The 15,010-nt window shown below is 53.2% G+C and overlaps 1 protein-coding gene across 1 annotated transcript; it reads left to right on the top strand.

The window, feature by feature from the left end:
• Positions 1 to 303: 303 nt before the first annotated feature.
• Positions 304 to 12,042, top strand: ELP6 (elongator acetyltransferase complex subunit 6; the record flags this gene model as incomplete). The annotated part of the gene is made up of 6 exons (XM_009077910.1): positions 304 to 429; positions 2,144 to 2,214; positions 8,144 to 8,274; positions 9,121 to 9,313; positions 11,217 to 11,363; positions 11,893 to 12,042. Coding segments are annotated over 6 exons (797 nt in total), but the record flags the coding sequence as incomplete, so codon positions are not given.
• Positions 12,043 to 15,010: the final 2,968 nt, after the last annotated feature.

The following is a 15,010-nucleotide window of genomic DNA, read 5'->3' as shown; positions in this document are numbered from 1 at the left end:
GCTGGCACAAGGGCTTTAGCTGCTGGGCATATCTTCCAGAAAGCAATGAACTGCACTTTGGGCACCTGGGGACATGGTCAGTGGTGAACATGGTGGTAGTGCTGGGGGAACCCTTGCACTTGATCTCAGTGGTTTTTTACAACCTTAACACTCCTGTGCTTCTCTGATTCTGGTGCTTCACCAGGGGTTGTGTCCAGAGGAAGTGCTGGCATCCCTGTGTAAACAGGCAGCTGGAGCACTGCTTGTCCTCTTCTTTCTCTAATACCTGCACCCCCTCGCCTGAGCCATGTCTTTTCTACCAAGAGTTTGTGCTCTCATCTTCCTATGTTGTTTTGCTGCTTCTTTTCCAGGGTAAATTCACGCTGCTGCGGGACACTAGGACAGATGGCAGCTTCCTGGTGCACCACTTCCTCTCCTTCTACCTCAGAGGTGGGTCAGGAGCAGCTCTCTGAGGGAAGGGGACTTTTGAAGGTGGTGCTCTGTGAGCAGGGGCTAGTTCTGCAGAGTGTGAGGCATCCTTGGATTGACACAGAGCTTTGGGCTCAGGATTTATGGATTCCAGTCCTGACTTGCTCTTGGGACTCACTCTGTATCCTTGGATACATCCCATAATGTCTGTGCCTTGTTTCTTCACCCATCCTGGCCATGGTTTTAAATCACACACGAGGTGGTGACTGTGATTCCCTCTCTGCCTTTTGTTTTATAATGTAATTACACATATCAGGATCAGCGAACAACAGATAAGCTCTCAGTGAGTAAAGAAGCAAACAAAGGGCCTGGCACGTTGCCTAATTGCTTTTCTGGGAACAGTTTTCCCGGTGAGTAACCTCCCAGCCCCCGCAGAGCGGGCACTGGACTCAGGACTCCTCCAGCTTTCTGCCGGCACAGCCACCAGCCCAACAGATCTGGTACTGCAAGGGATCTCAGAGTGCTGGGCAGGTGGTGGGGTGAGGGCATCCTGCCCCCTGGAACTGCCACTTCCTCACCTGGGGCTTTTCCTCCTTTGAAATACTTTTCTACTTAATGGAAGGAGGGAAACTGCAGGAAAGCCCTGGAGAGCAGGTTCATGATGGTGTGAATGGTTCAAAAGGACCTGCCAGGCACTGCCTCGGGCTCTGCTCACACCCCCAGCATGGCTCTGCTGATGTGCTGAGCTGCAGCACTGCCCTGGGAGTCACAGGTCACCTGCAGCACTGCCCCGGGAGTCACAGCTCACCTGTAGCACTTCCCTGGGAGTCACTGCTGAGCTGCAGCACTGCCCTGGGAGTCACAGGTCACCTGCAGCACTGCCCCGGGAGTCACAGCTCACCTGTAGCACTTCCCTGGGAGTCACTGCTGAGCTGCAGCACTGCCCTGGGAGTCACAGCTCACCTGCAGCACTGCCCTGGGAGTCACTGCCTGGAGCTGCTCATCTGCCAGGGAAGAGCCTTCCATCCCTTGTGGCTGGGCAGCCTTGTGGGATGTTAATGTGTCTCAGGACAGGTGTGCTTGCTATCACCTGCCCATCTCCACTGCAGGACCTGTGTGCAGTATTCCCTGTCTGCACCATCCCCATGTTGTCCTCTTAGTGCGCAAAACCTTTGGGAGCTCCTGATGGGTTGGTGAAGGCTCAGCTGGGGCCACTGACTTGTTCCACTTGAAATCCATGTCCTGAGAAACACTGATTTTGTTCATACCCAAACCATCAGGCCAGGCTGTCACATGGTTTTCCAAAATCACGTTTTAGTGTTTTTAGCCAAACTTCCTTGTTCTGTGTGTTTTTCCAGCCAAGGTCACTCGCCCCATGAGAGCCAAAATGGGGATTTTGGCCACGTCAGTGGTTCCAGAGTCACGGTCGGCTGTTGGTGTCCTTGCAGTGACACCAGCAAACAGGTGCCAACCTGGCACCAGGCAGAAAAGGGACCTTCCACTTTTTTATGTCATCTTTTTCTTGTCCTTTCCCTCTGCGTTTAAGCTACCATTTCCCCTAATGCAGAAATCCTCTAGAAAGGTGAAAATCGAAAGCAAGGGAAGGTCTGCCTGTACCTGTCTCCCTTCAAGGTCCTTCCAGACAGATGTGTGGCCTGGCTGCAGTGATTTATGAGCACTGATAACAGCAAGTTTCAGAGAGGAGATGCTGACGTGTGTGTTTGTCCCTCCCCAGCTGGCTGTAAGGTTTGCTTTGTGGCCCTGCTCCAGTCCTTCAGTCACTACAACATCGTGGCCCAGAAGCTGGTGAGTCTCTTGGCATAGGTTCATAATCACACATCCAGGGAGTTTCTGTTGGGTGGGAAGGAATGGGGAACAGGAATTGTGTGTGGGCAAATGTTTCCAGGTCTGGGTGGGGACAGTCAGGATTTTAGACACTGGAATGTGCTGCCCAGGGAGGTGGTGGAGTCACCATCCCTGGAAGTGTCTAAGGAGAGACTGGACATGGCACTTACTGCCATGGTCTGGTTGACATGGTGGTGTTAGGTCACAGGTTGGACTTGAGGATTTCAGAGGTCTTTTCCAACCTAAATGATTCTGTGATTCTGTGATTGGTGCTCCTGTGGCAGGGGATGTAGAGCACTTCAGGGCAAAAACCTGGTTGTGAGGCTCACAGCAAGGCCCCCTGGGCTCTACCCCCAGAGAGCTGCAGGGCTGCTTGCTTACAAATGTTTTCTGGGGATCAGCATTCCCCAGACAGACCCAGACTGGTGGATGGAGTTTTCTTAATCCGCTGGGGATAAAAAAAGCCATGGTGTTGGTGTTCCCAGGGCCTCTGTACACCTGCAGGACAGCACAGGAGCTCCTGAGGTGACTCTGTCCCCCATCCTGTGGTTATGGTGTGATGAAAGGCTGAGTCATCTGCTCAGAAGGACACCTGTGTGCCTCTTGGCCTCTGGGCCAAGCATCAGTTTGAGCCACAAGTGTGTTCCCATGGATTTCTTTCCCATGGAGGCAAGGATTATGTGTACCCTGAAATGAGGAAACAGAGAGACAAAGTAGGCAGGGTCTTTCCCTGAATCAGCAAATCTGAGCTCCAAACTGCATCTCTCAGCTCTTTTTACCATGATCAGAGGTGCAACCAGGTGGGAAGCCCAGGTGACCTTCCAGGGCCAAAGGGATGAGGGCAACATTGGTCCTTCCTCTCCTGGTTTTTCTGGGAATCCCAGCAGTGCTGCTGCTCATAAAGGCTTCCAGGGGTTGAGGAACCAGATGTTCCAGGTATTGAGGATCCAGGTGTTCCAGGTGTTGAGGATCCAGGGGTTGCAGCCACGGCATGGGCTGAGTTTGGTGCTGCTAAACAACTGTATTTTATTTGCTGCTCAGTTTTTACCTTTTAAAAGGAGACCAGTGCTCTGAGGTGAATGAAACGGGCTGAGCAAACACAGCATTTCCCCGTGGAGCTGTAACTCACAGGTAGATCACACTGGATGTGTGATTCCCCTGCAGAGCAGATCCCCGTGGCCAAGCAAACCAGCCCCAGTACAGAGCCATCCCGACCTCTGCGGGGCAGAGAGGAGGAAATCTTGTGGGGATTTGCTGAGTGGGGCAGGAAATGAAGTGCAGCATCCATTGTGGGAGATTCAGCTGTTAAGTGCTGCTCCTTGCCTGCCCCCATAGCAGGATTGTGTTTGCCAGTGCATTTCCTAATGCAGAGAGATTTCCAGTGTGGAGTTGATAGGAGCTGCTGTCATCTCCCTGGTGAGAGAGGCTGAGGTGGGAGAGAACATGAGGATTAGCTGGAGCACATGTGGAATGCAAATGGGGATGATTTGCTGTCTGATACCTTCACTAAAAGGTGAAGGTGATAAGGGAGGTGACAAGAACAGCACGGATTGCCCAGGGAGGGCTCAGAGAAGTGCTGAGCTGGTTCCAGCTCTGAGTCACTCCAGTCACTGGGTAACTCACAGGTGCCTCTGTGGTCGTTGGGAATTCTTCCCAAGCTCAGAGGAGCTGGAGGTCATAACATCAGTTATTTATATCTGAGTTTCTATCACATCTTGTCTTTGCTTTAATCCTGCTTGACCCAGATGAACATGTCAGGCTCAGCAAAGGTGGTTCTTGGCAGGTAGTTTCACTCTGAGATTTGCTTAAGAACTCGGTGCTGTAGATCTGTGCAGGACACCCGCTGGGCTGTTGCCTCCTGCTGCAGCAAACTCCTATTCCAGTGGTGCCTGAGCTGTGCCATGCTGCAGGGAGGGGAGTTTACACTCTGCCAAACCACCAGCTCCTCCTTTCCCATCTCCTCTTCCTTGCTGTTGAGCTCTAGACCAGCCTGGCTTTCCATGTTGGCCAGGATAGTTGCAAGGATCAGGCTGTAGTCTCTTCAGGAGCTGCTTGGAAGAATCTGACCAGTGGGCACATGCCTGTGTTGTGTCATCCCATCCGCAAGTTAAGTCTCCCATGAATTCGCATTCCTAGCAGATTATGCTGACCAGCAGCCAGCTGGACATGAGCCCACTGTGCCCAGGTGGACAAGAAGGCAAATGGCACCTGGTTTGTATCAGCCCCAGGGCAGTGCCTGTTCCTGTGCTGGCACTGCTGAGGCACCTCCAGTCCTGGGGCAGTTCTGGGTCTCAGGTCAAGAAGGACATTGAGGAGCTGGAGCGTGTCTAGGGAAGGGAATGGAGCTGGGGAAGGGTCTGGAGCACCAGGAAGGGCTGAGGGAGCTGGGGGGCCTCAGCCTGAAGAAAAGGAGTCTCAGGGTGACCTTCTAGCTCTCTCTAACTGCCTGACAGGAGGTGCAGCCAGGTGGGGGTTCAGGCTCTGCTCCCAGGAACAAGGGACAGGATGAGAGGAAACAGCCTCAAGCTGTGCCAGGGGAGGTTCAGGGTGGATATTGGGGAAATTTCTTTATGGAAAAGGGCTGTCCAGCCCTGGCACAGACTGCCCAGGGCAGGGGTGGAGTCACCACCCGGGAGGTATTTAACAGCCATTGGATGTGGCACTTGGGGACATGGCTAGTGGTGGCCTTGGCAGTGCTGGAGGAATGGTTGGACTCAATGGTCTGGGTTGGCTTTTCCAACCTCATTGATCCTGTGATTATGCCCTTAGGAAAGACTGCACTTGGAAGAGCTTCAGAACTGAGCAATGCACCTGTTTCTGCTGGGAACAGGATGGTCCTAGGCCCAGGAGGAGGTCCTAGAGCCAGGGTGGGTTATACAGTGCTTACAGTGATGCTTTGTGGATCTGGTCCTTGTAGTCCCTGATGGGTGATGATACCTTGAACATCTACACACAGCTGAAGTGATGTTTCTATGTATGTGCTGCTTTCCCAGTATGCCATGTGTTCCCAGTCTCAAACCAGTTCCTTAAGTAAATGCAGGGATGCATTTCTACATGCAGGAAAAAGATTCCCTGCCTTTTTGTGGCCCTGTCCTCTTTTCCTGAGGATTTGCACTTACTTTTAAGGGACAATCGATATTATCTTCATGACCTTGCAGAGAACATGTAGCAGGTCAGCAGCACCAGGGCATCTTGCCAGGTTGATGTTCCCACCCGTGTTTGTACCAAGTTTGTTTTGTTGTAAAGGAAAAACAGCTTTGTCCTCATTTGGTCTCCCTCTGGCCTGTCCCCTGTCCCCTGTGAGCTCACAGCCCAGAGGACATGGCCTGGCCTGATCCTTGATGGCCACATTTTGCACCACAGCTGTGTTTGCTGATCGAGCTCATTCCCACTGCCTCACACTCCATTCCTTGTTTCCTTCTCCAAATATTTTGCTTTCCCTATGGGATGACCAGTAGTGAGTGGCAGTTGTGGTGTGAAGGGACGTCAGTGCTGGCAGGCTGGTGGGCACCATGTTCCAGGCAGCTTCCCAGATGGACAGGAACAGTCAGGCTGCTGTTGCAGCAGCGTTCCAGGGCTGGATCAATAGCTGACAGCCTGCCAGAGATAATGTCCCAGTGCTCCAGCAGTAATGGAGCAGGATGCAGGGAAATAATGGAAGCCTTCAGGGGTGTTTGGGTGCTCAGGAGTGCTGTGGCTCCGTGGCAAGGATCTGTGTCCTGGCTGTGCAGGCAGGAAGATGCCGTTGGCATTTTGATCACTTTCCCACTGTTTCTGAGCTGTCCTGTGCTGCATCCAGAGGTTGCACTGGGTGGGATGCTAGCTGGAAGACAGGCAGAGGTTTGCTGTGAAAGGTGACTGCAGGGGGTGAGTCCTGGTCTCTCTGGGGCCTGGTTCTCCAGGTGGAAAATGAGGCTGGAATTGCTGGGCCCATGTCATAGCCCAAAGGGATAGAATTCCTGTTCTGACACACAGGCACACTGTCCCTGGCTGCTGTGGCCCTTTGTCACCCAGGCAGGCCTTGGTGTCACAGCACTAACTCCTCTCTGAAGAGGGGACAGTTTTCTTGCAGATCTGAGGTGCAGAGAGTTTGTGTGTGCAGAAAGAAGTAGCTGAAGCAAAGGTAAAATCAGCTGCTGAATTATGGATATTAGTAGTGAATTTAGTCACTGCATTTCAGCAGGTGCCCAGTCCTGTGGGCTCCAGTATCCCTGAGGGAATGAGGTATGTTAGGCTGCTGTGCAGCCCTGCCCTGCTTTATGGCACAGCAGGTATTTTCCAGCCATTCTCCTCTCCTCACCTGCCACATAAAGCTTCTTCTGTCCTTGGTTAGGAACTTTTCCACCATGTGTGCTTAGAATTGCCCAATAATGCTGATATTTCTGAAGTTATTACTTGGAAGAGCTGTTGAAAAAGATCTATTGCTTTATAGAGGGAGTTAGAAGAAGAAAAAAATCATTCAGGCACACATTTCTTCCCAGCTGAGCAGAAGGAAAATAGAGTAAACATTCTCCTCAGGTAGCAGGATTCACTGGATTGGGAGTCTGAGCAGTTTCCATTCAAAACAGGAAAGATGCCAGGGACAGGAATTTTGTCAGAGCTCCGATTATTCTTAATATCAAGGTACACAGTGATAGTGCTGTAAAACTGAGCCTGGGAAGATAATCATAGAGGAGTTTGGGTTGGAAGGGTCCTGAAAATGTCACCTAGTACAACCCCCAAGTGCATAATTTTACTGTATGTGATCAGGGAATCATGGAATCATTGAGGTTGGACAAGCCCTCTGAGATCATGGAGACCAAGTGCTCCCCCAAGCACTGCCAAGGCCACCACTAACCATGTTCCCAAGTGCAACATCCACGTGGCTGTTAAATCCCTCCAGGGATGGGGACTCCACCACTGCCCTGGGCACCCTGTGCCAGGGCTGGACAGCCCTTTTGGGGAAGAAGGAGAAATGGCTTCCCACTGCCAGAGGGCAGGGTGAGATGGGATATTGGGAAGGAGTTCTTGGCTGTGAGGGTGGTTAGGCACTGGCACAGGTTGCGCAGAGCAGTTGTGTCTGCCCCATCCCTGGAAGTGTTCCAGGCTATGGTTGGAGCAACCTGGTCTAGTGGAAGGTGTCCCTGCCCATGGCAGGGGGCAGAACGAGATGGGCTTTAAGGTCCCTTCCAACCTAAACCTTTCTGGGATTCTGTGCTCTCCAGCTGGAGTCTTCTTCAGGTGTGCTGCAGCTTTGGGATGCCTCTGTTGCAGCTGGACATGCTCAGCACATGGCTCTCCAGGTCATCCTCATCACCATGCAGGGCTGAGAGCCTGCTGGAGTTTGAGTTGTGGCCCCAGGCAGCTTGTCCTGGTCCCTCCTTCTTCTCCAAGTGAAGTCAGGGCTGAGGCTGCTTCCCGTGGGAGAGCCTGGGCCATGTTGCTTTCTCCCAGGTGTTGTGCAAGCCCTTGGGATGCCCAGCCCACACATTCTCTAGAACCAGGCTGTTCCTGGCTCAGCTGTGCGAGCTGTGCCAGGGAGTCATTGCCACAGGATGATTTGGAGATGGTGGAAACCAAAAGCTTTCACCACCCAAGGAGAGAGGGTGAAAGAATTGTTCACAGCAGGTCTTTGGAGAAGCCTGAACCATCTTCTCTCTGCCTTTGGAGAAGCAGCTGGTTTTCTCTCAGGGGGAATCCAGGATGTTTAAGCCCCCAAATCACAATGGGTTTTTTAATCACCTGGCAAAAAAGAGGAGAGCAAATGTGCCACCAGTGTTACAAAACCACTGATTTGCCCCTGAAGCACTGAGTTTATAAGCACATTTAGATAAGGTTTGATAAAATTAATCTGTTTTCACCACTTCTCCAGAGCCGTTCACTCTGAAACCTAATGTTTTCCTTTCTCCAGGGAGTCAGTCTGACAGCTGCCAAGGAACAGGGACAGCTTGTCTTCCTCGAAGGCCTCAAGTCCTGCCTTGATCTCTTGTTTGGGGAGGAGGAGGAGCAGCCAGGACAGCCCAGTCCTCTTGGGATACTGAGGTGAGCCTGAGTGGGTGGGCAGTGGTTCTGCTGTGGTCCAGCACAGAGCATTCCCCCGTTGTGTGTGCTGCTATCACAGCCAGCACTGAGAGCACCACTGAGGTCCAGGCTGAGCCCTGGTGCCCTTTGGGCTCCCCTCCAAGGCCCAAGGACTCAGAGCTGGAGTATTTCCCTTCACTGAGTGAAGGTAACACCACAGTGCCAAGCACATCGTGATGCTTGTCCTGGCCTGTCCCTCCCTGCTGCTCAGAGAAGGATTCTGTCCCCCATATCTGCGTTTTAGGGGAATTTCTGCCTCCATCCTCATTGCCAAGCATGTTGTAGGCCTAGACAAGAATTTATTTCAGTAGTCCACAGGTTTGTGTCAAGCAACTCCAGCCAAGTGGGTTTATTTCTTTAGTTTCATTATCCTGAGTTTTATTCTTATCCAAGAGAACAGTACTGCTTTATCCATGCTGGCTTTTGGGTTTATTCCCACTTCACTTTCTCCATGTCCCTTGGGAAACTCAGCAAAGGCAAAACACTTCCCTGGAAGTGTGTAAGGCCAAGTTGGATGGGGCTTGAAGCAACCTGGGCTAGTGGAAGGTGTCCCTGCCCATGGCAGGGGGTGGAAGTGGCTTTAAGGTCCCTTCCAACCCAAACCATTCCATGATCCCTGAAGCAGGGCAGGAGGATTTCACCACACACAGGTGAGTAAAGGAGCAGTGAGTGAAGGGCAGTGCAGTGGTGGTGACTGTCCCAGCAGTGGGGACAGCAGGGAGGGTGCAGGCTGGGTCAGTGGGTGAGGAGAGGCACGCGTGATACATATGCTGGCCAAGCCCTTGATGCCTCCGTCATCTCTTGCAGTGGGAGCACCTCTGACCTCAGAGCCCTGTTTGACTTTGTCTGTGTGTCCCTGACTCCTGCTGACAGTGATCCCTGGAAGGGCCCTGTGCTGCTGGTGGATGACCTCAGTGTCCTGCTGAGCCTGGGGGCCTCACCGGTGGCTGTGCTGGACTTCATCCACTACTGCCGTGTGGTCGTGTGCTCCCAGCAAAAGGTACTGCTCCTCCTGTGTCTGGGGACACAGAAAGCCTCCAGAGCAAGGCCTGGATGTATTTTCTCTTTCCACCTGACCATGATGAGGTTTGGGAATGCTTTGGCTGTCCAAGATCATTGCCCCGGGGCCACTCTCCAGAGCTATGTGAGTCTCTGCAGTGCCTATGCGCCTGGATTCCCAGGAGGTGCTTCTCAGAGAAGGGCTCTGTGTCCCTGATGTATGAACAGGGATTTGAGGTGCAAAATAGGGTTTCTTAGACCTCCTCTCTCCAGAGATCCCAACTCACACCTGTGTGTGTGTGAGGGGGAGGGCAGGGGTGGAAACAGGTTATGTGAGAGGCTGGTGAGTCTCACGAGGGACAGAAATTAAGGTCTCCTTGGAGAACACCTGAATCTCTACTCCCACCAACCTCTGGCTAGTTTCCAAGGGTGTGTGATGATCTGCAGAGATCTCGTGCTAACTCTTGAGAGCACCCGCAGCCAGAAATGGTTACAGTCACAGCCAAACCCATCCCAGCTTCCCCCATCCTGCCACTTCTCAGCTGGAGTGAGGAATGAAACTGATGGTCTTGGGTGTTGTCATCCTGCACTTCACACAGCACTGGGGTGTTTGGGCTGTACGTGCTGACAAGGGATGTTCAGCTTGCTGGGAGTATTTACCTCCAAAGCAGCTAAAAAAGGTGATAAACCAGACTAACACTTTTCTATTTCTGTCTGAGATGTTCTGAAGCATTGAAGTACATTTTAATTGATTGAGAATTTCGTGTTATTTTAAGTCCTTGGTGACCTGAGACTGAGACTCTGGGGATGGATTTTAATAGAGTAGGTGTGTTTGAGCTCTTTGCTCCTTGTCAGAGCTGTGAGAGTGTTAGCACTGCTGTGTCCCTTTGGCCACCTCCTTATTTACCTGCTCTGAATTCTGGCAGTGCCATCTGCCCAGCCTGACAGACTGGTTTAACCAGGCACTGTCTCGAAACAAAGGTTTGAGGTATTTTTAGGCTGTACATTACATCAGTGTGTGAGCGTGTGTGTGTGTGTGTGTGTGTGTGCGCATGTGCCTGTGTGTGCATGTGCGTGTGTGTGTGTGCGTGTGTGTACACACAATGTACACACAGCGCTTCTGGAGTCTATATATCATGGAATGGCCTGGGCTGGAAGGGACTTCAAAGCTCATCCAGTCCTACTCCCTGCCATGGGCAGGGACACCTTCTACTGGTCCAGGTTGCTCCAAGCCCCATGCAAGCTGGCCTTGAACACTTCCAGGGATGGGGCAGACACAGCTTCTCTGGACAACTTGTGCCAGTGCCTCACCACTCTCGCAGCCAAGATAATCCCAATATCCCATCTCTCCCTGCCCTCTGGCAGTGGGAAGCCATTCCCCCTTGTCCTGTCCCTCCAGTTCCTTCTCCAAAGTCCCTCTGCAGCTCTCTTGGAGCCCCTTGAGGCACTGGAAGGGGCTCTAAGGTATCCCCAGAGCCTTCTCTTCTCCAGGCTGGACACCCTCAGCTCTCCCAGCTTGTCTCCATGGCAGGGGGGCTCCAGCCCTTGGTGCATTTTTGTGCCTTCCTCTGGACTCTCTGCTGCAGCTCCACATCCTTGTGCTGTTGGTGCCCCAGAGCTGGAGGCAGCACTGCAGGTGGGTCTCACCTGAGCAGAGCAGAGGGGCACAGTCCTCCCTCACCTCCTGCTGGGGATGAGCCCAGCACACAGCGGGTTCTGGGATGGGGTATGTCCAGCCTCTCACCCACCACAGCTGCTAGTAATTTTCCCAGTGGAATTCAGCTCAACCCATGCTGGGAGATGCCTGAGTAGCTTAGCTGGGACCTTTGTGCAAGCTCCTGTACCATCTGCCCTTCCTTCCCCTGGGGGATTAGGCTCATCCCTGCATGCTGCTCCCATTGCAGGGGAACATCGTGGTGCTGGTTCACAGCAACGAGGACTCAGAAGATGAGGAGAACGAGCTGGTTGTGAACTCCCTGTGTCATCACAGTGACCTGATCCTGTGGGCTGAGGGGTTGGCCACTGGGTTCTGCAAGGATGTCCATGGACAGGTGAGGCATGGGGAGGTGGCACATGTCCCTGTTACCTGCAGCACTGCATGCAGGCCCCAGGGCTGTGGGACATGGCCCAGGGCTAGCCCAGGCTGCAGTGTGGCTAAGGACTAATCATGTGGGGACCAGGATCTGCTGGAGCATTCAGACTCCTATGGCTGTGACTCTGGTCCTGCAGGGATATTTGGGGACATGCTGGTGGACTCTCCCACCTCTGGAAGTTTCCAGAGTTCATACTGCTGCTGCAGTGCAGGTTTCTCCCACCCCAAGGTAATGGCAGGGAAAAATACCAATTTTCTGGGAACTTTCCCCAAATAATGGATCTGAACCCGGTCTGTGGTGATCTCCTCAGGGCTGAGAGAGTGCTGGGGCTTGTGTGATCCTTCCGCAGGGGCTGCCACCAAAGGGCAGTGACAGGGGACTGTGTGATGGATTATCCATCAGTGATCCCCTTCCAGCCAGAGGCATGGGGGGTGAGGATGCTCTGGGCAGCCAAAGCAATGACATTCCTGTTTGTTTCCCTTTACAGATTAAGATAATCAGGAGAGTGTCCTTGCAGCAGGCAGCAGAGCAGGATCAGGTGCAGATCTACCAGTACAAGATCCAGGACCGGAATGTCACCTTCTTCGCGAGAGGGCTGTCAGCTGCAGTCCTGTGACACTGCCACACTGGCCTGCAGTGATTCTGTCCCTCTGCTCTTGTGAGACCCACCTGGAGTACTGTGCACAGTTCTGGTGTGCCCAACATAAGGACATGGAACTGTTGGAGCAAGTCCAACAGTATCACAAAGCTGATAAGAGAACTGGAGCACCTTCCCTATGAGGACATGCTGAGAAAGTTGGGGCTGTTCAGCCTGGAGAAGAGAAGGTTGTGTGGAAACCTCATAGCAACTTTCCAGGATCTGAAGGGGGTACAGGGAAGCTGGAGAGGTTAGAAAGTTGGTTAGAAACTGATAGGACAAGGAATAATGGATACAAACTGAAAGAGGGAAATTTAGATTAGCTATTAGGAAGAAGTTTTTTCCTGTGAGGGTGGTGAGACACTGACACAGGTTGCCTAGGGACGTTGTGGCTGCCCCAACCCTGGCAGTGGTCATTCCAGATTGGATATAGCCTTGATCAACCTAGTCTGGTGGGAGGTGTCCCTGCCCAGGGCTAGATTGATCTCTATGGTCCATTCCAACCCCTGAACATGCTATGAGTCTATGGTTCTATGAGGGGACAATAGTCCCTTCCACCACCCCAGCCTGGCAGCTCCACAAGCAACTCCCAGGAGCAGCACAGCCAACTGACCCAGGAAGGCAGCTCAGACACACCTGGAAGCAGCGCCAGCACAGGGATTAGCCTGCCCAGTGCCTGCCACATCCCTTTTTCTTCTTACCCTGCTCCCAACACGCTCTGGCCAAGAAGAGGAGCAAAAACTTGCAGGAATGGCCCTCAGAGCATGTAAATACAAGCAGGGGGGATGCCCTGTGGGCTGGGTGTGCCATGCCTCACCTTTTCCAGTGTATTCCAGCACGGAATGGCAGTGCCAGGCGCTCTGGAGGGAGCTCCCGCCCTCCCCTCCCACTAGCAGCGCTGGAGACGACACAGAGCGGGTGGAGCAGGGATGGTCTCAGTCTGGTGCAATCCTCTCTTTGCTCCCAGCTCTCCTGGGAGAGGTTGCATCAGCTCTCAGCTTCCACACAGTTAATAAATCCGTATCTCTGTTTGTAGCTCCTGACCTGGTTGCAGTGGGACCTGGATGCTGCCTTGGTTGGTTGATCCCTTGCAGCTTCCCAAGCCCATCCTTGGTTTTGTGGGATAGATGGACCCTTATCCATGAGCCTCTGTCGCAGTCCCCATCCCAAATCCTGACTAGCAGTTGCATGACCTGAAGCATTTTTCTGGATAATAATCCCTAATCTTAACAAGATAAAGGTGCAGTGATTGAGCAACTGTGGATCTTGGGGTGGGAACTGCTCCCCACTGGCTCCTTGGCAGGGGAGAGGAGTGGGCATATTTCAAACCTGGAGAGGGCCGTGGGTCCCCTCCCTCCCCATGGACACGTGAGCAGTCCTGGGAGCAGAGCTCAGACCAGAGTGTCTCCGGTAGATGCTCCAGCTGGGATCTCTCATTTATCCTGGGAGATAACATCCCACACACTTGTGAGAGACCAGAGTGACCTACCAGGCCCTTGCAGCTCCAGTGCTGGGGTAACAACTCCAGCATTGGGACACATTCCTGCCTTTTCTGTGCAGATTTGGTGATCCATCCTGCTGCAGGTTTGGGAATGTTCCTTTGGTTTGAGTTTGGGAATGCTGAGAGCCATGGCTGCTGGTCAATGGCAGCTCCAGGGATTGTGGCAAGTGCCAGGGAACTCAGGTGGGGAATGAGGCCCCATGTGTGCTATAGGATCATTCCCTGGGGTTTTCTGTACTCTGCCATGGAAATGGCAGTGCCCAGTGCCATGGCTGCCTGGTGGCAGTGCCCAGAGGATAATGTGCCATCACAACTTGGAAAGGGAGGATGAGACCCCCCAGAGTTCTGGGGAAAGGAGGTGTAAAATGCATCTGTGATGGGACAGAATGATGAATGATTGGAGTAACATCCATATGATTACTCTTGGGGAGATCTCAAAACCTCCCATCTCCAAGGCTCTTTCTCCCTCCTCTGAAAGTAGCAGGGTGACTGTGTGACATTGCTGCTGGCATGTGCCTGATTCGTTCTGTGCTGGACCAGTGCCATCCCAGAAACCAGGCTGGGAGCCTCATCCTGATCCTTCCATGTCCCCAGGATGGAGGACATGGATCCCTCCATCTGCCAGGCCCTTTCAAGCAAGGCACTGTCTGCCTGCACCATGCAGCAGTGGGAGCTTGGACATGAAGATTCCTCTTGGAAAAGGGAATTGAAACCTGTGGTGGCTCCTGAGTTACAGCAAGGACCAAGTCCAGCGTTCCCAGCATCCCTGCTGCGCGTCCAGCAGTGGCCTTGGCCATCAGGATGAGAACATGGAGGCCAATCCAGCAGCTGTGCTGAGCCAAGGCCACCAGCATGGCCATGACCGAGCTGAGGCCTCGCTCCGGAGCTGATGCTGGGGGAGGGCAGCTGGAGATACTGGGAACCATGCCGTGGATGGCAGGACAAAGTGGCCTTGCCCAGGGCCATCTCCATGGGCTCTAGAGCTTGGGGAATGCCAGAAGTCCAGTGGGTCTTGGCTCTCTGTTCCCTCTGCCTTGGTGGGAGCAGCCTGGAGCCTTGGGAAAGCCCCACCAAGGTGGTTGTGAGACACACGTGCAGGTCACCGGGAGAGGGGGATGTGATGGAATTGGGCAGGGCAGCCAGCAGCAGGGAGCACTGGAAAGTGTTGGAGCCCAATAGCTGCAGAAAGGGCCCTGGAAAGGTTGTTTTGGGGGGATGTTCAGTCCCTGAGGATGTTTCCCAGTGTCCCACCCCATGTCAGCACTGCGGTGGCAGGACAACGGGGACATTACTGGGCGAGAAGATCCCTTGTCCTCTGGACACCTGTCCCTTCCCCACGGCATGTCCCCTGCCCCTTGCCCTTCCATGCTGACAGCCTGCCACGTGCCACCATCCCCTCCATGCCCAGCGCTCCCAGTGTCCATCCCGCTCCTGTTCCTGGAGGATCTGAGTCACTTCTGTCCCCCG

Source organism: Acanthisitta chloris, unplaced genomic scaffold (assembly GCF_000695815.1).
Source record: "Acanthisitta chloris isolate BGI_N310 unplaced genomic scaffold, ASM69581v1 scaffold10467, whole genome shotgun sequence".
In the NCBI taxonomy this organism is placed as follows: domain Eukaryota; kingdom Metazoa; phylum Chordata; class Aves; order Passeriformes; family Acanthisittidae; genus Acanthisitta; species Acanthisitta chloris.
Note: the sequence above shows the minus strand (reverse complement) of the source record. Positions and strands in the feature narration are given on the sequence as shown.